General features: G+C 37.6%; 2 protein-coding genes across 3 annotated transcripts; one reads left to right on the top strand and one right to left on the bottom strand.

Annotated features, from left to right (window-relative positions):
• Nucleotides 1-185: 185 nt before the first annotated feature.
• fkbp1b (FKBP prolyl isomerase 1B) lies at nucleotides 186-13,467 on the bottom strand. Its single transcript, XM_052585550.1, has 4 exons — nucleotides 13,343-13,467; nucleotides 8,953-9,000; nucleotides 991-1,103; nucleotides 186-903 (listed from the first exon to the last, which is right to left on the bottom strand). The coding sequence occupies exons 1-4, from the start codon at nucleotides 13,377-13,379 to the stop codon at nucleotides 775-777; spliced, it is 327 nt and encodes a 108-aa protein (XP_052441510.1). The 5' UTR covers nucleotides 13,380-13,467; the 3' UTR covers nucleotides 186-774.
• A 1,469-nt stretch (nucleotides 13,468-14,936) lies between these two features.
• Nucleotides 14,937-22,457, top strand: wdcp (WD repeat and coiled coil containing). 2 transcript variants are annotated; one of them, XR_008160615.1, is made up of 5 exons: nucleotides 14,940-15,057; nucleotides 16,849-19,016; nucleotides 20,424-20,544; nucleotides 21,764-21,889; nucleotides 21,964-22,112. XR_008160615.1 is itself a non-coding variant. In XM_052587233.1 (4 exons), exons 2-4 carry the CDS (start codon nucleotides 17,091-17,093, stop codon nucleotides 22,134-22,136), a joined length of 2,220 nt encoding a protein of 739 aa, XP_052443193.1. In that variant the 5' UTR covers nucleotides 14,937-15,057; nucleotides 16,849-17,090; the 3' UTR covers nucleotides 22,137-22,457. The 2 variants fall into 2 exon arrangements, 1 of the variants encoding a protein (XP_052443193.1); XM_052587233.1 differs by lacking the exon at nucleotides 21,764-21,889 and having other exon boundaries at nucleotides 14,937-15,057; nucleotides 21,964-22,457.
• The last annotated feature ends 127 nt before the right edge of the window (nucleotides 22,458-22,584 follow it).

The raw sequence follows: 22,584 nt of genomic DNA, 5'->3' as shown, positions 1-22,584 counted from the left end.
CTTAAATAAAGTCTTTATACAAATGCATATTCATTTTAGGTAATGGAAAATGTAATGTCTCACCTCTAAGTTATGATACACTGAATATTCTTACTGCCTGCTCTCTTGTCTTACACACAGTTGTAGGAAATCAGATAAAATAATCAAAAATAAATTTATCAGTACCAGTTGCAACAGCACAATGATTTCAAAGAGTTCAAATATCTTTATTAAGAGCAAGTTGATAAAATGTTAATTGAAGCCAAAGCACTCCACGGTACATAGGCCTAATCAGTTTGTTCCACGTCACATTTTTATAGATTTGAATGAGACTAACAGCAAATGTTTATAAGGGACAGATATTTATATATAAAATATAATAGTAAATACAGTAACATTGTCATTTTATCATATGCATTCAGCAGGATATACTTTTATCAAAAGTGGCAATGCAGACAGTGGTTGTTAATGCCCCTCAGAATACAGAATTATAACCCATTACACCCTCCTGTAAAATACTAACCCTACCAAATGGATACAAATTAAAATACTGATTGAATGATCCTATAGTATTCACATAGTTTCAGGAAAGTGTAGTATGAAAAAAAAAACACTTTGCATGTAACGTGATGGCAAAATAGCATTAAGGTCAAGGGGAGAAAGATTCACATTGCATTTATTGGCAAAATAAAAAAACTGAAAAGTTGATGTGGAGAGTGTGTAGATGAAGAAGGTTTTGTTGGAGGGGCAGGGACTTCTCCATTTGAGGACTTCAGCCCTGCAAAAGCTAGTGCTTCACTCCAGTTTCAGCAGCTCCACGTCAAATATTAGTGTGGCGTTGGGAGGAATGACACCAGGGTGTCCCGTGGCCCCATAAGCCATATCTGGGGTGCAGGTGATCTTCGCCCGCTGACCCAAACTCATCTAGAAGTAGATGGAAATACTATAGAGCAAGTGGAAACTGACAGAAATGTTTAAGAATACATGCAGCACAGCATCAGGCTCAAATACCTGTGCAACTCCTTCCTCCCAGCCCTTGATGACTTCCTGTCGGCCGATCTTGAATTTGAATGGCTTGTTTCTGTCTCGTGACGAGTCAAACTTCTTTCCGTTCTGCAGCATTCCTGCAATTAAACAGAAAACAAGTTACAAGTTAATACATAATTACCACCATATAAATAAATATTTATATTATACATTTATAAATAAAATATTTAATATTTTTAAGTGTTTTATTTAGATTATTTTAAAATTATTTATTTTAGCTTTACAGTTCTATGATTTCATTATTACTTATGCACTTTGTATATTCCAACGAATGGAATATATTTTTTCCTTTTTGTGTTTTTATATGAATATGTCACACAATTATCCTATTTAAGTCAATGTGATACATTAGATCAAAAGTAATCTAAAAGTAATCAAAAAAGTAGTCTGATTATATTTCCTAAAATGTGTAATGTAATGGATTACATTGCTAACAGTAATTTTGGTCATGTAATTTGGAATCAGTAATGGACTTCAATTTGTAAGAACATTTAACATTTTTTATATTTTCTAAAGAAAACAGGAAACTAAGCAGAACTGTTCAAAATGCAAAAATCGAAACCTAAAATGAAGGAGAAAATGGAACAGCACAAGCACAAGTCGTTAACACATCTACACAATCTAAGCATACGAGCAGCTGACGATGAGACTGCACAATTGCAGTTTCCAGGCTTACAGGAGACAGTAATTGCAGCCCTGGACCAAGAGCTGAACAGATATCATCAGAACCACATCAAGCATCCATTTAACAGCAGATTCACACGCTACAACATGGTGGACAAAACAGACAGAACGACACTACTCTAAAACAGCAGCTGGTGAAATAGACAGTCCACATCAACCATCCGGCATACCAGCATCATACAAACAGACCCAGTTTATACTGACATCGTACTCAGTCATGAGCAAGACATAGATGATCGACTTCAGTATTATATATGTCACTTTAAAATACAACTAGATTTAAACGTATTTTTCAAGCAGCTTTTGCACAGGCCGTGAGGCTACAGTGTTGATAGTGGTTAAGGTGTTTCTACAGTGTTCTGGACAGTTTTTAGGGTGTTGCTAGGGTGTTGTATATGGCTGGCTATTTGGGTCTTCTGGATGGGTGTTGCTGAGGAGTTCGGCATAGTTTGAGTGTTGCTAGTGTGTTCTAGGTAGTTATTGGAGATTATTCTGGATATTTTAGGGCCCTCTGTGTGGTTGTTATGCTGTTACTAGGGTGTTCTAGATAGGTTTTAGGGGTGTTATGGTTTTTGGAGTGCTTTTGATAAGTGTAGGGTCTTCTAAGTTGTTGCTAGGGTTTTCAGGATCATTTTGTTTTTGTTGTTGTTGCTAGCGTATTCTAGATGTGTTTTTTTTCTTTGATGTTCTGGATAGTTTTTAGGGTCTTCTGTGTGGTTGTTAATGTTTTACTAGATTGTTCTGGGTGTTTTATAAGTGATGCTAGAGTTTTGTAGATTTTTTTTTTTTGTTGATGTTCTGGATAGTTTTTAGGGTCTGCTGGGTGGTTTATGGGTTGTTACTAGAGTCTTCTGGATGTTTTAGGAGTTTTGGAATAGATGGTTTCTAGAGTGTTTTTGTTTATTTTGATGTTCTGGATAGTTTTTAGGGTCTTTGGGGTGGTTGTTAGGGTATTACTAGAGTGTTGTGGATGTTTTAGCAGTGTTGCTATAGGTGATTGTTAGGGTGTAGCGATAGTGTTCTGTGTGGTTTCTAGGAGGTTTTTAAGGTGTTCTTGGTAGTTGTTAGGGTATTCTGGATGTTTTAGAGTGCTGCTAGGTTCTAGGTGGTTGTTAGGGTGTTCCTTTGGTGTTCCAGATGTTTTAGGCTGTTGCTAAGGTGTTCTGGGTGGCCCCCAAGTATGTGATACTCTGGTCTCCAGATATGGTTTAACTTTTTTTTTAAGTTGCTAGAATATGTTATTTTTAATTTTGTGAAACAGAAGAAAAAAACGTGTAGTTTAATAGAGATGATTGCTAAATTTATTCCTGTGAATTTTAACAGCAGGTCTACTGGATGTCCTGACTAAAACAGTCGACTGCACTAGAATATTCTTTGTTTAACTGCTTCAGGGGGTCTGCGGGGTGCCTCCAATCAGACAGGAGTGGTCCACTAACACACAGATGACCCGCTGGAGGGAGCGTTTCTGTGCTTATCTAAATCTCCTTTGGAATCTGAGCTCTTGTGATCCAAATGAACAAAAAGAATGAAATATGAAACATTGGCCTAATTCGCCGGATTATTCGGCCGGTTTAAGTAGGTCACCTTTTGCCTCCGTCTATATCACAGAAAGGAAAAGAGAAAGAGAGAGAAAGACATAACCAATAACACCCTGGTCTACCATAATTATAGTATGAGAGTGTATATATAAGAATATTTTATAAAGGTTGCCAAATGTAAAATAAAGCATGTTAAATGTTTAAGATTTAGTAACAAAAGCTGTTCAGATCTTCCAGATTAAATGTTAAAATGTTTAATTTAATTGTTAATTAAAATTTGAATAACATTTCATTTAACTCTCAGCTAAAAAATTAATAGGATTCATTTCATTTGATGATTAAATTTAATCAGCTCATTTAATAATATATTCTTATTTACTGTGTTTTATTTGTAACACTTTTTATATTTAATTAATCACACCAAATTAACATGTTAAATAGACTTAATTAATTTACACAAAAATATAACAATTAAATATAAATCTAAAATATGAATCTAAATTCCTTTCCCTAAAAAGTACAAGCTTCCCTGTGCCTACAATTTATATGGCAAGATAAGATATTTTGTTACACAGAATTCAATATCACAAGTACAGTATTGATTTCACTTTCAACACTAAATGTATGAATAACTATCTACCTATGCTTTAGTGAGGACAAATGTGTTTGTGCTTTGTTTAAATGAGAGTCTGACACACCATTAGAAGCATTTATTCCTTACAGTTTCGTCCATGCCGAGGGAGATATGAAAGATCCCTCACGCTGAGAGATGGTTCTAGTACAGTACAGTATTAACTTTCCCTCCCCCCGGACATAAATGGAGCTGAGATTTCCAGGAAGGACCCTGCGCCAAGATATCTGCAGAGTGGGCTTCATTCCAAAAACCAGACAGTATATTATAATAGAAGCTTGTTCTACTACAAGGATGAACTAAAGCTTATTTATGAATGAACTAAACTGACTAAATACATCCAGTGTTGCTGCAAACCTTTGGAACTTTGATCAGTCTATTTACGAATTAGATTTAAAAAATAAAATTCGAAACATTAGTAGTGCTTGCCCGTGCAAAACTTTACAGGCTGCTGCTATGTAGTTGCTAAGATCGGTAGCCTTACAGAAAATTTGGTGTTGCACCTCCGGTGAGCAAACCAAAAATGTACTTATAGAATATGTGTTCAGTACAAGTAACAGAATATCTTGCAGCTTGTACTATTTGCTCCCTGTTGTTATGGTGCTTCTAGTGTCTTCTGGTGATTGTTAGGGTGCTCTGAATGCTTTAAGGTGTTGCTATGTTGTTCTAGGTGGTTGTTAGGTTACTGCTAAATTGTTGTGGGTAGTAGTTAGTATGTTGTTAGGGTGTTCTAGATGTCCTTAATGTGTTAGGGTGCCTTAGGATGTTCTTGATGTTATAGGGTTTTCTAGGGAGTTCTAGGTGGTTGAGAGTGTTGCTGATGTCTTCTGGATGGTTGTTATGGTATTCTGGGTGTATGAGGGTGTTGCTAGGGTGTTCTGGATGTTCTTAGTGTGTAAGGGTGCTGTTAGAATGTTCTTGATGTTTTTTAAGGTTGTTAGGGTGTTCTCTGTATTTTGCTTTTAGTATGTACTGCTAGGGTGTTCTGGATGTTTTAAGGGTGTTGCCTGTGGTTGTTAGGGTGTTTTGGATGTTATTGGTGTTTTAGGGCATTGCTAGGGTGCTCTCCATAGTTGTGAGGGTGTTGATGTTTTAGGTTGTTTCTAGGGTGTTCTGGGGGATTGTTCTGGTGTTGCTAGGAGATTGCTAATGTCTTGTCTTCTGGATGGTTGTTAGGGTGTTGCTAGTGTGTTCTGGAAGTTTTAGGGTGTTCTCTGTGGCTGTTAGAATGTCCTTGGTGTGTAAGTGTGCTGTTAGAATCCTGTTTATGTTTTTAGGGTTATAAGGTTGTTGATATGTGGTTGTTAATATCCTCTGAATGGTCGTTCTGGATGTTTTAGGGTGTTACTAGGCTGTTCTGTGTAGTTGTTCTAGATGTTCTTAGTATGTTAGGGTGCTGCTCACTTGTTCTGGATGTTTTTGGGGTGTTGCCTGTGGTTGTTAGGGTGTTTTTGATGTTATGGGTATTTTGGGGTGTTCTGGATGTTTTAGGGTGCTGCACGGGGGTCATTAGACCTGCAGTGAGCCAAAATCCGGCTCAGTACAAGTCACAGAATATATCGCCGTTTCTCCTATCAGCTCCCCTGTGACAACAATAACAATAAGCGGTCATGTAGGGTGGGAGCCTTTTTTTGAAAAAACATGAAGTTGTTCTCAGTTCCTGAGTCTGTGCGTGAGAGGTCGGTGGGAAAGAGTGTGAACCAGCCCAGCAGGCAGCTATTTTTACCACGGCTTACAGTATCTGTCTACAAGAGCTGGCAGCCGGTTTCTCTCAGTCAGCGTCAAATGTAATCAGATGCTCACGCTACCTGAATGCGACAGCCTCTTATAGATTTGCTGGCACATTTCAGCTCGAAAACATGTCAGCAGAAAACCTCGTGGCACGGCACACGCAAGGTTCATGTATCATCAAACAAGAGTACTCTGGTCGGAAATGTCAAGTGCAAAGAGAGAGTTAAAAACAGTAATATCAGCTGGTTAAGACAAACTACTTTGCACTCCAATATTATCATGGTGTTAATATATACAATTTTTTTTTTTTAAACCTTCTGTTGTAATTAAAATTGCTAAGTATATAATAAAAAATGTATTTATTCCAGCGATGCAAAGCTGAATTTTCTGCATCATTACACTAGTCTTCAGTGTCACATGATTATTCAGAAATCATTCTGATACCAATTTGCTGCTCAATAAAAATTTCTTATTGTAAGTTTTGCTGCTTTGTTAATTAATAAATATTCATATTTTTGTGGAAACTAATTTTTTTCAGGATTCTTTAATGAATGCAATGTTTCAAAGAACAGCATGTTATCTGAAACAGATATTTTTGTAATAACATAAAATCTTTTGATTCATTTAATAGGTATGTGTGTACATCTGTTCAATAGTTTCCTTGCTAAACTTAATCTCACATTACAGCCTGCTGTGTGGTGACCTGCACAACTCATTCCCAGAACCTGAAACCCGGGCTACATCCCAATTTCCAGACTATCCATACTATATAGTATGCCAGAATATGATTAGGGCATCATGAATCATAGTTGAAAAGAGAATGCCAAATGTGCCCAAGTTGTACAGTATACTATTCCGGTGGGATTTCAATGCATGTTTTTCAATACTATTACCTACAAGCCCCTGCACTATGAATGAGAAGCTGTAACAGAGACCAAAGAAAGAAAGAATTGTATTGTATAAACACGAACAGCTTGGACGACAAAACATTTCCAAAAATGATAATATTAACTAATGTTTCTTGGGCACAACATCAGCATATCAGAATGATTTCTGAAGAATCGTGACACTGAGATACAAATTTAAGTTTTTATGAAGCTATAGTGAAGGAGCTGATATATTTAAAACATATTCAAAACTATATGGATGAGAGCCAATTTGCTGTAGTTGACTGAGAAACAATTTTAGGCAATTATTCCATTAGAAAAGTTAGTTAAAGTAAAACATTGAGCAATGAACTGTGGCTCTCACATAGCGTAGTATCTTCTAGAATCAAGAGAAGGAAGCATACCTCATAATTGCACATGACATCACTACTTTAATGCCTCTGAATGCCTGATCAGGGTTCAAGAAACTGGACACCTGGTGGGTTTCTCTTCATTGCCATTATAGTGGCCCACCACCAATCACATGGGTGTCTCTTCAGAGCATATTTATACATAGTGTTGCAATTGTTATTAATAGAGCCACCATTCACGGGAGGTCTGATGGCTTCCTGTGCTCTATTAATAAACCCCAGGGGATCCAGCGGGACTGGGCTAATTGATTTGTTCTGCCCAGCTGGGTCAGAGGAAGGTAGGTGTGCGAAGGGTGGGGGTCTCTCTGCTAATTCAGGCATGAGCCTGTGATAAAATAAAATCCATCCCGTTTTGCATGTCATGCAACCATTAATGCTGATAATATACAACCTGAACATTATGTTAAATTATTATATTATGAAGTGGAATAAAAGGTTCCATGACTAGCAAAGCAGCAATTATCATTCAGATCCTCTACAATCATAATTCAGTCAAGGTAAAGCATTTTTCCATCAAAAATGAGATGCAACCAGAGTCTAGAATTAACATTCACCTAGTGCCAATGTGAGTAAAACCGAATTACACAGTTGCTTATACTACTGTTCAAAAGTTGGGATCAGTTCATTAATTGATACTTTTATTTTGAGAGCATGCATTAAATTGATCAAAAGTGACAAATAAAGTTCAATTGTAAATAAATGCTTTTTTTAACATTAATATTAATAAGAAATTATTCTCAATAACCAAATCAGCATTTAATTTCTGAGGGATCATGTAAACCCTGCAGACTAGTGTAATGATGCAGATATTTCAGATTTTCATCACAGGAATAAATTGCATTTTAAAATATATTCAAATAGAGAACAGTTAATTCAAATACAAAATTAAAAATATAAATATATTTCACATCATTGTTTTTACTCTATTTTTGCTCAAATAAATGCAGCTGTAGTAAGCATACAGTGAGACTTCTTAAAAAAAATCTTACAGACCCTAGCATACATTAAATCTATAACACCACCAACCATAAAAAACTGATACTGCAGTTTTTCTGAAAAAAAAAATAATTTCTAATTCACTTCCCCATTTTTTTTTTTTTGTTGTATCTGGTCACTCTAGACAGATTTAGCATTCAATATCTTCAGACTGTAATCATAGAGAAATCCAAACATTAGCTCTAGTGATGACTGTCTCTGGTGGTAGTGCTGTATCTGGTTCACTCCAGGGCTCGAGGGCTCTTAGCGAAAGCCCTGCAGTGCTATATTAAGTATTGCAGAAGGGCTGTATTGACGTCTGCAGTGAGTCTGACCCTGTTAGCTGCTCTGAGTGCTAATGACGGCCAGAAGCTCACAATCACTGCTGTCTGACTCCAGCATAGTTCTGCCTCGAGCTGTTTACTTTAGTCCAGATACAGATACCGCTGATAATTCGGACTAGACAGGAAAAACCTTTCATGTTTTTGCCTTTTTTGTCAGTATTGAAATGATGTCTGTTTAAAGATGACACAAGACGTAATATAATAATAAAAACTAATTCTAATTAAAATAAATGCAGTTGTTTTAAAATACAACTGTGGCCTACATTAATAGAACAATAGTATTTCCAGCAGCTAAAAACGGTTTTAATTCTATTATTTCTATCTTTTGCTGTAGTGTGTCAGTGGGGAGTATCAGTTTACATTTCCAAACATTCTCTATTGTATTTTAAAGGTAACAATATGAACGTTAACCATAGTGGAAGGCATGAATTTTCTGCTCCAGCTGGCAACGTCCTGTACGTCAAGCACAATAGTAAACGTCCAAAGTTCAAGCAATAATAATTATAAGGGCTTATTATGTACCAACATTTAAAGTTCTACCTGCATTTTCAAAGAGAAGCATGGCGAAACTCAGAGGAAAGAAAACATTAAACAAGTGGAGACAGAATGTTGTTATCGACATCCTGTTTCCTGTCTGTATGAGCTAGAAGTCCGCAGGGCGCACCAGTCGCCTGAGTGAAACGTCTGACAAACAACATATGAGAACAGTTACAGCAGATTGTTTACCTATGTAATGCACAACGCATGTCTGTCCTTTCTTCGGAAAAGTTCTTCCTGTAAAGAAAGAGAAGAACAAGACAGTTAGTGCCAAAGATGATTCATAACATGTGAACCGTAATATCCACTGCACCATCTCAATCTGGTGATGAAAGACACTTTTTCAACTTTAGGTTAATGTTATCAATTCATTAACTCCTCAGACACAGACAACACCCTTGTTGACCATCCACTGGCCATCTGATATGTATTACACATAAATGACATGAACTCTCTCAAACGCCCAGGCTCAATCTTATTGGCTGGCGGACACACAGCTTCCAGGAATCAAAGGTTTTTATCGCGTAGTGTAGCTTAGAACACTAACTATACAGTTTTATCTTCAGGCTTTTATTCTAACAACTTGCCACCCTAATTTAATCCACAAACCCCAGAGGGACTGATAAAATCACATGGGAATCCATGAAGCAGCTTCTACAGTCATGAGGCCTGGGTTTGGTCTTCGACTTCATCTGCAGTCCTCTGAAGACAGTGCACGCGTGCGGTGAGGGTGGTGTCTGATTAATGTGTGGGAGCTGGACAGGAATGTGAGCCACATGACAGCAGGCCGGTGGGGGTCAGATAGGATGTCAGTGGAGAGCAGCCCAAAGACGCAAGAGACCCGAGCAGAGCAAGAAATGTGAAAGCGCCATTACATGGCATTCATTCCTCTCCCTGGTGAACCCATTGAGCTTGATGACTTAAGCCAAGAATGCTATGTCTGAAAGGTGTTCAAATCAAATGAGTTCATGGTAATGTTCAAGTTATAATAATTCTCATTATTATGACTCCTACTGTTTCACACTGTAAAAAAAGGCCCGTAAAAAAATGATAAATGACTGGTAGCTACGGCTGCCAAACAAAAAAAAGTAAAATTAAAGTAAAAATCAGCAAAATTAATATTTAAAAACTAAAAAAAATGAAAATTTCAGTAAAATGATTGTTTTTGCACTTTATTGAATTAAGATATTTTACTTGAATTTTACAGTTTTCGTTTGGCAGCCATAGCACAATTTTCTTTACAATGATATAAAATCAGGCTCTCAGCTCTAAATTCAGACAGATCTCATATCAAGCATACAGAACATGTGTTGAGTTTTAGGAATAGCGTCATTTGTATTTAGAATACTATTAGTGGCAAAATGAAAATAAAGTATAGACATATATATATATATATATATATATATATATATATATATATATATACTTATACATGCACTACTAGTCAAGTTTTTGAACAGTAATATTCTTTATGTTTTTTAAAGAAGTCTCATCTGCTCACCAAACCTGCATTTATTTGATCTACAACAGAAACAGTACAATTAAACAGTTTTTTTTATTTTAATATAATTTATTCCTTTGATTTAAAGGCTGAATTTTTTACATAATTACTCCAGTCATGTGATCCTTGAGAAATCATTCTAATATTCTGATTTGCTGCTCAAAAAACATTCATAAATATTATTAGCCTATGCTGAAAACAGCTGAGTAGAATTTTTTCAGGTTTCTTTAATGAATAGTAGATTCAGAAGCATGTATCTGTATATATTAATATATATTTATCTTATGCAACATTATAAATGCCTTTATCACCACTTTTGATCAATTTAAAGCATCCTTGCTACATAAAAGTATTCATTTCAATAATCAACCGCCCCCCCCCCCCCCCCCAACTCCAAGCTTTTGTATTGTATAGTGTAATGTTACAAAGGCTTTTTAATTTTAGATAAATGCAGATCTTTCCATTCATTAAAGAATCCTGAAATAAATTACTCGGCTGTTTAAAATATTGATAATAATAGTAATAATTTTCTTGAACAGCCAATCAGAATATTATAATGATTTCTGAATGATCATGTGACACTGAAGACTAGAGTAATAATTCTGAAAATTTAGATCACAGGAATAAATCATAGTTTTCAGAAAAATATTAAGCATCACAACGCAACATTGATAATAAAAAGAAACCGTTTTTGAGCAGCAATTCAGCATATGTGACCCTGGAGCATGATATATAAATCTCAAAATTGACACTTATGACTGGTTTGGTGGTCCAGGGTCACTTATTATAATGATTTCTGAAGGATCATGACATCTGATTTGAGGACTAGAGCTATACAAATATAATACATATATCAACAATGCATTGTGTCAATAAAAATGTCATCATGTCCAGACAGTAAATTTGGTGCTACCAGCAAGGGTGGTTCTAGGATGAGTGGAGATCCGGGGGTTAGCCCAGAAAAATCCATGTATGTGACTTTTTATTTTAATAAATCAGAAAGATTTACCTTGTTTAAAATATACAAAAACAATAAAAACAAAAAAAAATTTAACACATTTGCTTTTTGCAAACAAAAATTAAGAATTGCAAAACAAATGAAACAGCGCGAAAGCAATGATTTTGCAATACATATTTTCCATGGTCATATCTATTAATTTATTTGCAACGCTAGTTTTATTTTGCGTGTCAGTCTAGTTTGAGCTTGCGAAGCCATTTTTCCTTTGCGCTTCACTTTTCTGCACGTCTCTGTTTGTGGCACTGTTTTGACGTGGGGGGCGGAGTCAATGGACGGGGGCGTGTACAACATGCCTCCATGGAAGTGACGTCATCGGCCCAAGACGCAGCTCACTGATCCAGGTGCTGTCATGATGAGCAGAGACTTTCGAGTGGATCGTTTATTTTTATTCAGTAGCATTAAAACATTCATGTTTTCGTTTTATTTACTTTATTAACAAATGTATGTGTATTAGCAGCGTTTGCTCAAGTTAAAGAAGTTGTTAACATGAACATCTGCTGTTAATTTCTCTCGATGTGCACACTTTTATAGCATTATGTGTATTATTGGGATCGCAAATCATTTGAGTCAGTTCGGGAGTTCGTAGCAGGTTCGCGAATCATTTGAGTCAGTTCGGGAGTTCGTAGCGGGTTCGCGAATCATTTGAGTCAGTTTGGGAGTTCCTAGCGGGATCGCGAATCATTTGAGTCAGTTCGGGAGTTCGGAGCGGGATCGCGAATCATTTGAGTCAATTTGGGGATCGCGAATCATTTGAATCAGTTTGGGAGTTCGTAGCGGGATCGCGAATCACTTGAGTCAGTTTGGGGATCGCAAATCATTTGAAGCAGTTCGGGAGTTCGCAGCAGGATCGCGAATCATTTGAGTCATCTGACTCCAGTTTGGGAGTTGGAGCGGGATCGCGAATCATTTGAGTCAGTTCGGGAGTTCGGAGCGGGATCGCGAATCATTTGAGTCAATTTGGGGATCGCGAATCATTTGAATCAGTTTGGGAGTTCGGAGCGGTTTCGCGAATCATTTGAGTCAGTCGCAAATCATAGCTGTATATGGATAGGCATTTTTAACTAATTTAGTAGCTAGTTATAATTACGTTTTCCACGCTTGTTTAGGTGTGAAATGTGAACTCGTATTTTTTGTTTTAATGATGTGCCTTTTAACAGTATCAAGTATATTCAAAAACGAAACAAATAATGCCTAAAAGTGCACGCATCTAGGCTTATTTAAAGTTACATGATGAAGTCATACTAGTGCACGTGTGCATTTTGAGTGCGTTCTTTCACTGCATTATTCGGTGTATTCAAATGAATTTTTGAATGCATGTGAATGATCACAAAATTCAAGATATGAACCCTTTGTGCCAAAAGGGTTCTTTCTTGTCATTATAGAACCTTTTTAGCATAAAAGGTTCTTTGGAGTTGAGTAAAGAACCCTATGGTTCTATATAGAACACCAATGATCCCTTTCTTCTAACAGTTTGTTGTCATACCAGCAAACACATAATGCAACAAGTGGCAAACATAACGGAGTCTACTGTGCCATTCGACCAGATCAGGTCTCAGAAACCGAGTGACTCTGCCAACTGTGCCAAATTACCCTGCAAAGCCCCCCTCAGATTAACATCGAAGCTCATGTCTAGCCAGGGCGGGCATGAGTGCTGCCATCTGAGACATATGTGTTCAACCTGCATTTCAGAAGCAAAAATCACACTGCAGAATGTTGTAGAGGACATCTGACAGCTACAGTGAGGAATCATAATGAGAAGAGTTGGCTCACATGGCACATATTATCTGCTGCTACGTTAAATCTCTGACTAGACAGCGAGCGGGAAACATCCTCATAGCCATAGGCGTTTCGTTTGAAATCTTAGTTTTCAAAGCTTTGCTAAAATAATATGCAGTGAAAATAATCAAGAATGTAAATAGATTATGTAATTACAGCGACAGAATGTTCCCGCAATCCAGCTTTTTGCCGCAAAAATGTATAGAAACAACATTCGAATCCGCCAGAGCGTTTAGAACGTTCCTGAATTTGAAATTCAAACTTATTAGATGATAGCGTCTTACCGTCTCCTGGAGATATTGTTTCAACCTCAACACCCATTCTGTTAGTGCGGGCAGATCCTACAGTAGAGAGACAGTGAGAGAGAGAGACAGACTGTGTGAGACAGCAGCGCTGCTGAACTCCGCCCACTGTCATATCAAATCTACTGCACGCGCCCTCGGCTAGATTGCGATGGTCAAACCGCGGTGAAATATTAGACAAGATTCCTGTCTGATTAACCATCAGTCTTTAGGAGATTCTGGCATGCTGGAATATTGTACTGTGTAAAATCTATTGAGTAGCACTTAAAAAATATGTTACGTTTGTAGCCTATAATGTAAAAATAAATAAAAATAAATAAATGCTGTAAGTTAAGTTACCTGCGTTTTCCATAGGCTAGTAAATGAATAAGAGTGTTTGTTTTAACATTTAAGCAGAAAAATAATAATGCACAAATAATGCTAGCTCCCATATTATGACTCCAAGCTGGCACACACTTTCACAGACTTTTAACCGTTCCCTGAATGGCCTGCTCAACTCAATTCGAGCAGCCATTTATTCTCAAGTCTTTAGCCATGTTCAAAAAACTAGAAAAACAGCTAAAATACATCTCTTTCATATTTATTTGACCCTCAAACTCTAGCACTATTCTAATTATATTTCAGAATATTTGTTGACTTACAGTAATTAACTTACACTGGAACTCCATATTCAATTTCTAACATTTTAACGATTTCTAACAATCTAACGATTTCTAACATTCTAACGATTTCTAAAAGAAAAAGGCCTCCTATAACTTTTTCTATTCTTTTTCTATTCTACTTGTTTTTTGTGTGTAAATAAAAAAAAACTTGCTACATGTAGGCCCACTGTGTGTGTGTGTGTGTGTGTGTGTGTGTGTGTGTGTGTAAATAAAAAACTTGCTACATGTAGGCCTATTGCCTTAGGCTTTTCATAGCACTTGCATATTATTGCTCATTTGTTGGTTTTGATTGCTTCTACTGTCATAATTTTAAGTGGCTTTGGATACAAGTGTCTGCTAAATGTAAATATAGGCTTAATGTAAAATTTGACTGATGGAGCAGTACGTTAATTAATTAGCAGAAATGTTAACAAATAAAACTTAATTGTAATGTTAAAACATGCTCACAAAAACTTTTTTAAACAAAGATAGTAGCTAAATCATGGCTCCAACAAATACCCATCAATGATTTTAACCAAAATATAAGAAAACATATGTAATGTAGGTTTACCTATGGTTTTATTTGAAAAATTTAGATAAGGTTATGTGCCAACGCCGAACCCGCGTGCTGAGTATTATGTCTTTATCGCCTTGGATCCGAGCGAGAGCACGGTGGCTGTGGCATCCAACACATGCAACATGATCCTAGTTTACTGCATCACAGATTCTTCCATACCCAACGTGCAGCAGATCCAGCTGCAAAAAAATGAGAGGCCAAAAGGGGTGTGCTTGATGTTGCTCTTCATGTCTTGCCGAAAAGTAATTCTGAATCGTCAAAACTGGCCCCTTAAAACGAACTGTTCGAAAGAATCGATTCGAATTGAATCAAACCTCCCTTCTCCAGTTTGAACTACAGTTCCCAGAATGCCTGAGTCATTCTGTTTCCGGTTGTCCATGGCTTCAAATGTCTCCGCGGGGAAATGCGGACACAGCTCAAGTTTATATGTTTATGCGCGGAGTTGTCATGGTTTCCCGAGTTTTGCAAACAGCATAATGGTAGGCTATGTTTGTAATATTATTTTTCGAGAGTCGTTGTGTGCAGTTTCTTATATTTTCCTTTATTTTCAGGATAGTTCTAGATCTAAATTGCCTGCTTCACAGGCCAGCATGTGTGGTCTTGGTGTAATACATAATGCCCCTACAAAAAAATTATTAGTTTCTGTTAGACTATCATAGGTAACGTACTACATATTGTTGCTACTGTAAATTTTACCTGTAAACAATTAAATACGATCTTAAAATATTTATGTGGTCTCACTACCTTTTAGTAAGGGGTTATTTTGTGGAAACAATGTGCAGTTTAAAGTGACATTTATGTGATGCTTCTCATTCTTCATTTATGTAGGCTATGTTGAACAAAATTACCTCCCATTACAAAAACAACCATAAATATCATTTTACATCATGTTAAATACAGTTATTTCCACTAAAATCAAATATCATGCTCTTTTCAAGTGTTGGCTTCAAACAAGTCACCACAGGTTTTGTAGTATTAATAACTGTAGTAAATATGGTTATTTGTAATGGTGCAGTCACATTTACCATTGCTCTGGGAAACTTATTAAATTGAGTCATTCCTATAGGAATATGCATGATTTGAGGGCAAAAATGCAGTTTTCAATCATTTTCTAGCTGATCACTTGAATATACCCTGCTGATCAACAGACCTGCTTGATTTGAAAGTGAGTTTTGTACATCACTATGCTATTGACAAGAAACAATGGATCTTTTTTGCATGTTGCACCTTAATGGGCTGTTTTGTAATATCAGCATATATACACTAGGGCTATATGGACAAAAGTATAGGGACACACCCTTATAATGGTTTGACTATTTAAGTAATTTCCTTGAGAATAAATCCTAATGTTTAAGCATATAATGGTATTCTAGGGAAATGTGTCCTTTGTAATTTTATAGCAACAATTTGGATAGGCCCCCTTTCTATTCCAACATCACAATGCCTCTGTGAATAAGACAAGGTTCTGTGTGAAAGAACTTGATTGATCTGCATAAAGCCAAGTCCTAATCCCAGCTAAACACTTCTGGTGTGACTATAAATGCAGACCTTGAGCCAAAAACTCATCACCAAATACCAATGACTTATACATATGGGTACAGTCATTTCAGACACTTCCAAAAATGTTGCAACGGAGGTATATAAATTACTTATGTTTCCATCTTTGTTGCCACAGTTATGGGCTGTGTTCCAATACTTTTGTCCATATAGTGCGCAGGTTTTAAACTCTTTAGATTAGTTTAGATTCTACCCTAATTAAATGAAACTGATCCAGGTAATCAAGTCATCCCGGCTTATTTGAAAACTAGGCCTAAATGGTTTGTGTGTTGGAGAAGGGTTGGAACTCAACTCTAGAGGGCTGTGGCCCTCCAGGAACTGGAAGTTTGACACCCATTATATAGTGTTGGTCTTACATAGGGAAGTCGTGGCCTAATGGTTAGAGGGTTGGACTCCCAATCGAAGGGTTGTGAGTTCTAGTCTCGGGCCGGATTGTGGGTGGGGGCAGTGCATGAACAGCTCTCTCTCCACCTTCAATACCACGACTTAGGTGCCCTTGAGCAAGGCATCGAACCCCCAACTGCTCCCCGGGCGCCGCAGCATAAATGGCTGCCCACTGCTCCGGGTGTGTGCTCATAGTGTGTGTGTGTGTGTTCACTGCTCTGTGTGTGTGCATTTCAGATGGGTTAAATGCAGAGCACAAATTCTGAGTATGGGTCACCATACTCTGCTGAATGTCACTTCACTTCACATATGCTTTTTGTTCATTTCAGGCCTGGGACAGAAATAAAACAAGTCAAAAGACATAGCATCCCAACCTCAGAGGGTTTTATGACGTTGGGGGTCGTATCTGCCTAATCTGGTCATCCTTGAGTGGAGCCTCACTCTGGCCAATAGGATTAGAGAGTGAGGGAAGAGGCTTTACCTATTCTTGGAGTATGTGATGGCAGCCTTCTCCTACTGAAGCACAGAGTTACATCTACCTCTCAATTCTGACTTTAAACCTCTTTTCTGTATGAAAAGGAACATTATTTTCCTTTCCATTGAAGAAACTGACCCAAGCATGGAGCTGGGAAAAGCCAAGCTTCTAAGAACAGGATTGAACACCCTGCACCAAGCCATTCACCCGGTCCACGGAATAGCCTGGACGGACGGTAAGCAGGTTTGTCTCACGTCATTGTATTCTGTTGACGGCGAGCCCAAATTTGGCGACACCAATGTCATCGGACAGTTTGAACATGTCTTGGGACTCTTCTGGGGGCCACTGTGCTGCTCTGGGTCCCCGGCGTTGCTTGCCGTCCAGCATAAAAAGCATGTTACTGTTTGGCAGCTTCAGCTCAGCGCTTTAGAGCAGAACAAACTCCTCTGCACGCAGACCTGCGAAATGAGCGAGCCGTTCCCACTGCTGTCCCAGGGATGCGTCTGGCATCCCAAAATGGACATCTTAGCCATTTTGACCAAGCGGGATGCCTCCGTCTTGTTTTCCGTGCGGGTCGATAATCGCCGCGTGAAGGCCGAGATCAAGGGCAGTGGTCTGATCCACTGTGCCTGTTGGACTAAAGATGGAACCCGCCTGGTGGTTGCCATCGGAAGCGCATTGCACTCATATATTTGGAACGACATCCAAAAAAGCCTGGTGGCATGTTCCTTCTGCCCTATTTTCGATGTAGGAGGATATATCTGTGCCATCGAGTCCACCAACGAGGCTCAAGTGGCTGTAGCCACTGAACTCCCACTTGATAAAATTTGCGGACTCAATGCAGGTATCGCGTTCGACCTGCCTAACGAGTCAGAGGCTTCAACATGCCGCCCTTCTCCCGTTTTGACAGTGGATGCGGACTATTATTTGGACAGACGGAGATCATGTGATTCTGAGCGCTCGGGACACGCTTCCTCATCCGGACCCATAGATCTAACGCACATTCTTGCCAAACACCGAAAATCAGATCCAAGTCCACTCATACACTTGAGGCGGCGGGATAATTTGACGGGAACAGGTCAGGACTCATCACATCTGATTCTGGTGACGTATGAACGGAAGGTCACCACTACGAGGAAGGTCAGCATCCCTGGCATCTTGGTCCCTGATATTATCGCCTTCGATCCGAGCGGGAGCACGGTGGCTGTGGCATCCAACACAAGCAACATGATCCTAGTTTACTGCATCACAGATTCTTCCATACCCAACGTGCAGCAGATCCAGCTGCAAAAAAATGAGAGGCCAAAAGGGGTGTGCTTTTTCACCAACAAGATGTTGCTCTTCATGATTGGCCGGCAGAAGTCCAATGATCCTGCTTTCCTCCCCTCCTCAAACACGGACAAGTACATCTTGAGACTAATAGCCAAGGAGCTGGTATTCGACGAGGAAGGTGCCACCCCAGTGGTTGCCAAGTCTGAGTCGGCAAGCCAACATCATGGGATTAGACGTCATTCTGAGAACTTTTCTAAAGAGGACCGTCTATCAATTAAGGATCTAATACTTCCTGGAGGCTCAGTAATTGTTTCGCCATCCAGTCGGAGGAAACTAATCGAGGAGGTACACAGCTCAGATTTGAGCCCCGTGGCGAGCTCCGTCGACTTCTCCGATCGAGCATCCAGTGCCTCTTCTGTTGCTCTGGAAAACTACGACATGGATCACATCAGCCGCATGGCAACGCTTGCTGTAGCCGGTCAGGCCAGCCGGGATTCCAGTCGACCCTGTTCACCAAGGTACGAGGCCTCGGAAAAATTATATTCTGATGCAACTCCACCAAAGAACAGCTGTCAATCCAAAGAAAAGAACTTGGAGCAGCTGACGCAGAACATGGAGAAGATTTTCACCCGATTTGCAGATGTCCAACAGTGCCTCGCAGAAATCAGAGACTTCACCCAGAACGGCAAGAAGATTGCATGCAGTTATCCTTCAGCTTATGAACCTCAATATGTGCACATTACATGTCAGGTATGAAATTACCTATCGTTTTCTTTAAAATTGTGCAGGAAAAGTCAGCAGTCTTCTGTAGTAGAAATATCAAGTAAAAAACGAATCTGTTGATTTATTGCATAAAGAATTATATTTTCAGCATTGTATTGAAAAATCATCTTGTCCAGTACTCTCAATATGCAAAATCAAGACTCTAAAAGAAAACAAAAGTTACATATAACATGAAAACGTTTACAGTGTTAAAATTTTTATCAGAAAAAAGTAAATGTTATCATATATATTACTATTAAATGTAATAATAATTACATTCATTCATTTTGTTTAGTAATATACAAATATTTAATAATGCAAAAAATTCTAAATATTATTCATAAGTAATCTGAATTATAAGTAACATAAAGAGTAATAATTATTATTATTTATAATTCAATTCAATTCAAGTTTATTTGTATAGCGCGTTTTACAATACGAATCGTTACAAAGCAACTTTACAGAAAATTATGTTTCTACAATATTTAGTAGTAGCTTATGGTGGTGACTGTCAGTTTGTGCACGTTTGACAGGATTTTTAGAAAAAATTAATGCAAGACATAGTCAGCTAGACGATGAATATTATTAATATTATTAATTAATAATTGTTATATGATGCAGTCACACTTGTAGCAAGAGTTTACATTACTATAATGTAAATGTAAACATTACAATATAAAAGCACAGACTCTTATCATTTATTTAATTTGTTTATAAACTACTTATAAATAAATAATGAATTTATAAATAATTTATGACTAATCTAAATTATAATTCTTATAATTATGATTATTTATAGTCATTTGCATTACAATACTATAATTATAATGTAAATATAAAAATTATGATAGCCCAGTCCTTTATAATCATTTCTGGCTTTTTGTCAGACATTTTGATGATTTATTTTTGAGTAGTTGGATTAGTGTTATTGTTGTTATTTTTTAAATACAATAATTGTATTAGTAGTTCTGTTTGTTGAATTCATAAGTAGATTTTATTCATATTCCAAAGCATTTCACATGCTGCTTAACTTGTATTTAAATGTTAAATATAATAATTATACAGCAAAATAAATGATTACTTGATTAGATGATTTACTTCTAGAGCTAAATCCTAATCCAAACCAAGACTCTACAAAGCCCATTTTACTCTTAGACAGACCATCAGGTCGTTTAGCATTGTGAAGTATCACGCCAACTCATAATTCCTCTCACTGTTGTCAGTACAACCCTTTGTCAGCAGATGTCAGATTGAATTGATTCTGTTGACCATGGCATAACTTGTCTTAGGGAAATCATCAGACTTAATCCACGAGCACATGACCAGATCTGTTGTGAATGATGCTTCCTTAAAGTGGCTCATGGTGCTGCATATTGTATTTGTCTCTTCCTTCAGAAACAGTTGTCTGAGAATGTGTATACGGATGAGAGAAGGCCGTTGTTGCTGTGTGGGGGACGGATCTGCCTGCGGGTGGTGCAGGAACTCTTTGGCCTGACGGTCATAGAGATGATGCATGGTATGTCTGGAAGAATGAGTCTCCATCACATACATATAAATATGGAGACTTTCCAAAATGTCAATCTCAGCACCTTAATCAATGCATCTGTAATAAAATGAGATGTAATCTGATGCAGATGTGTATAAGGTGACCATACGTCCTCTTTTTCCCATATGTCTCTGGCCTTGAATTATACCCTTAATTGCTAAAAATGTCTGGGTTTTGGCTTTGCTTTCTTATTGACGTACTCTGTAGTCGTACATTATCTAGACATTTGCATTGCTTTGACCAGTCTCTGTAAATCCCACCTTCTCAAATGACATAACTGGTCGATCATATGCAGTGCCTCCGTGCTATTGGTCAAACGACATTTCAGTCATTTACTTGCAGCAAGCATGAAAACAATTGGAAAACAAAGCCAAAACTAGACATTTTAGGCCCTTTATAAATACTGGCCAAGATATATCCAAGAAATAAGTATTTATGGTCACCCACATTGATAAACTGACTATTTGAATTTGAATAGCATTTGCAAACATTGCACACTGAACGAAGCACCTGAATGTTACTGAGATCTCTGTGTTGATGTTTCAGGCAGCAAGCAGGTGGCATGTATTAATGAAGCCGTGCAAAGCACAAATCCCGTTTTCCTTTGTCGAAGACAGATTGTTCAGTGTGCTTTGGCTTCATTTAATTGTCAATGACTAAAATAGGAAGCGATTAGGTGGAGCAATCGGATTTGAGGGTTTAAGTTTGAATCAGCTTACAGCCTTTTGTGCTGTGCATCTCTACAGCTGATGTATGCTTGAACCACTGGCACTTATGCTAAGACCACAAGTTACTGTGCAGACATTTCTCAGATTTAAAGGAATAGTTCACTCAAAAAACCCTCAGGTCATTCAAGATGTGGATGAATTAGTTTCTTCTCCGGAAGAGATTTGGAAAAATTTAGCATTATATCACTTGCTCAACAACGGATCCTCTCCAGTGATGGGTGCCGTCAGAATACAGTAGTTATAGTTCTAACAGCTGATAAAAACATCACCATAATCCATAATAACCAAAAATTATCCTTTGTTGTCTGAACATATTTCTTTAAAACTGTTTTGGACTATTTTTGTTTGTAAACAGACTATTAAAAAAATATATATATAATATATGTATATATATATTAAATATACATAAATTGATGGGAGTGGTGTGGATTACTTGTGAATTATTGTGATGTTTTTATCAGCTGTTTGGACTCTCATTCTGACGGCACCCATTCACTGGAGTGGATCCATTGGTGAGAAAGTAATGTAATGCTAAATTTATCCAAATCTGTTGAAACAAACAAATTATCTTTTTGGATGTCCAGAGGGTGAGTACAATTTTAATCAATTGTTTCTATTTGAGTGAAAATTGAGTGAAATCCTTTTTTTCTTCTTCTCACAGGTCCCATGTGGATCGTCTTGGTGGCTGATGCAGATGGTTTTGTTCCACTCACATTTAAACATAAAGATGAGCTCACAATCAGGAGTGCAAGAAGGAAATCTCCTATAAGACCGCCGAGTTGTGCGGATGTGTTTCTCCCTGAAAGTCCAGTGTCTCCCAGTGCAGAAAAATGAAGCCTGTATCATCTCAAGAGGACATTTTAGAACTATTTTTATAATATCTGTCTTGTGTTAGCTGGATATCTTTGGTTAACACGGGGATAATCCAAACTCTTAGTTTGGAATTCAGGGAAAACTTCTTGCTGACATATTGGCCACTGTGATACTTATTAGATGTTGATAGATTTATGTAAAATGACAGTTGTCAAGTGCAGAACAGTTTTTTCATTTTCAGAAGAAATACTTGAGTGCCTGCTTGATTATTTTTGCTTAAATAGTTTCTATTTTGTCCTACACAATGTTATGTGAAATTAAAGAAGATTCATAGTGACTGTATTCTTTTTTGTTTCTTCATTGATTTGAAGCACATTCTGGTTGCATAGTAATAACCCACAGTAAAAGAACCTAATAATAGCACACACAGAAAAATGTTTTTTGATTGTGCAAAAATCTTCACTCAGAT

Source organism: Carassius gibelio, chromosome B20 (genome assembly GCF_023724105.1).
Source record: "Carassius gibelio isolate Cgi1373 ecotype wild population from Czech Republic chromosome B20, carGib1.2-hapl.c, whole genome shotgun sequence".
Lineage (NCBI taxonomy): Eukaryota > Metazoa > Chordata > Actinopteri > Cypriniformes > Cyprinidae > Carassius > Carassius gibelio.
This window is presented reverse-complemented; position numbering and strand designations above follow the sequence as displayed.

Coding starts and splice junctions, on each gene's coding strand:
- fkbp1b (XM_052585550.1), bottom strand. CDS start 13,379: ATGGGTGTTGAGGTTGAAACAATATCTCCAGGAGACG. Junction 9,001..13,342: donor AACAATATCTCCAGGAGACG/GTAAGACGCTAT, acceptor CTTTCTTTACAG/GAAGAACTTTTCCGAAGAAA. Junction 1,104..8,952: donor ATGCGTTGTGCATTACATAG/GTAAACAATCTG, acceptor GTTTAATTGCAG/GAATGCTGCAGAACGGAAAG.
- wdcp (XM_052587233.1), top strand. CDS start 17,091: ATGAAAAGGAACATTATTTTCCTTTCCATTGAAGAAACTGACCCAAGC. Junction 19,017..20,423: donor ATGTGCACATTACATGTCAG/GTATGAAATTAC, acceptor CTCTTCCTTCAG/AAACAGTTGTCTGAGAATGT. Junction 20,545..21,963: donor GGTCATAGAGATGATGCATG/GTATGTCTGGAA, acceptor TTCTTCTCACAG/GTCCCATGTGGATCGTCTTG.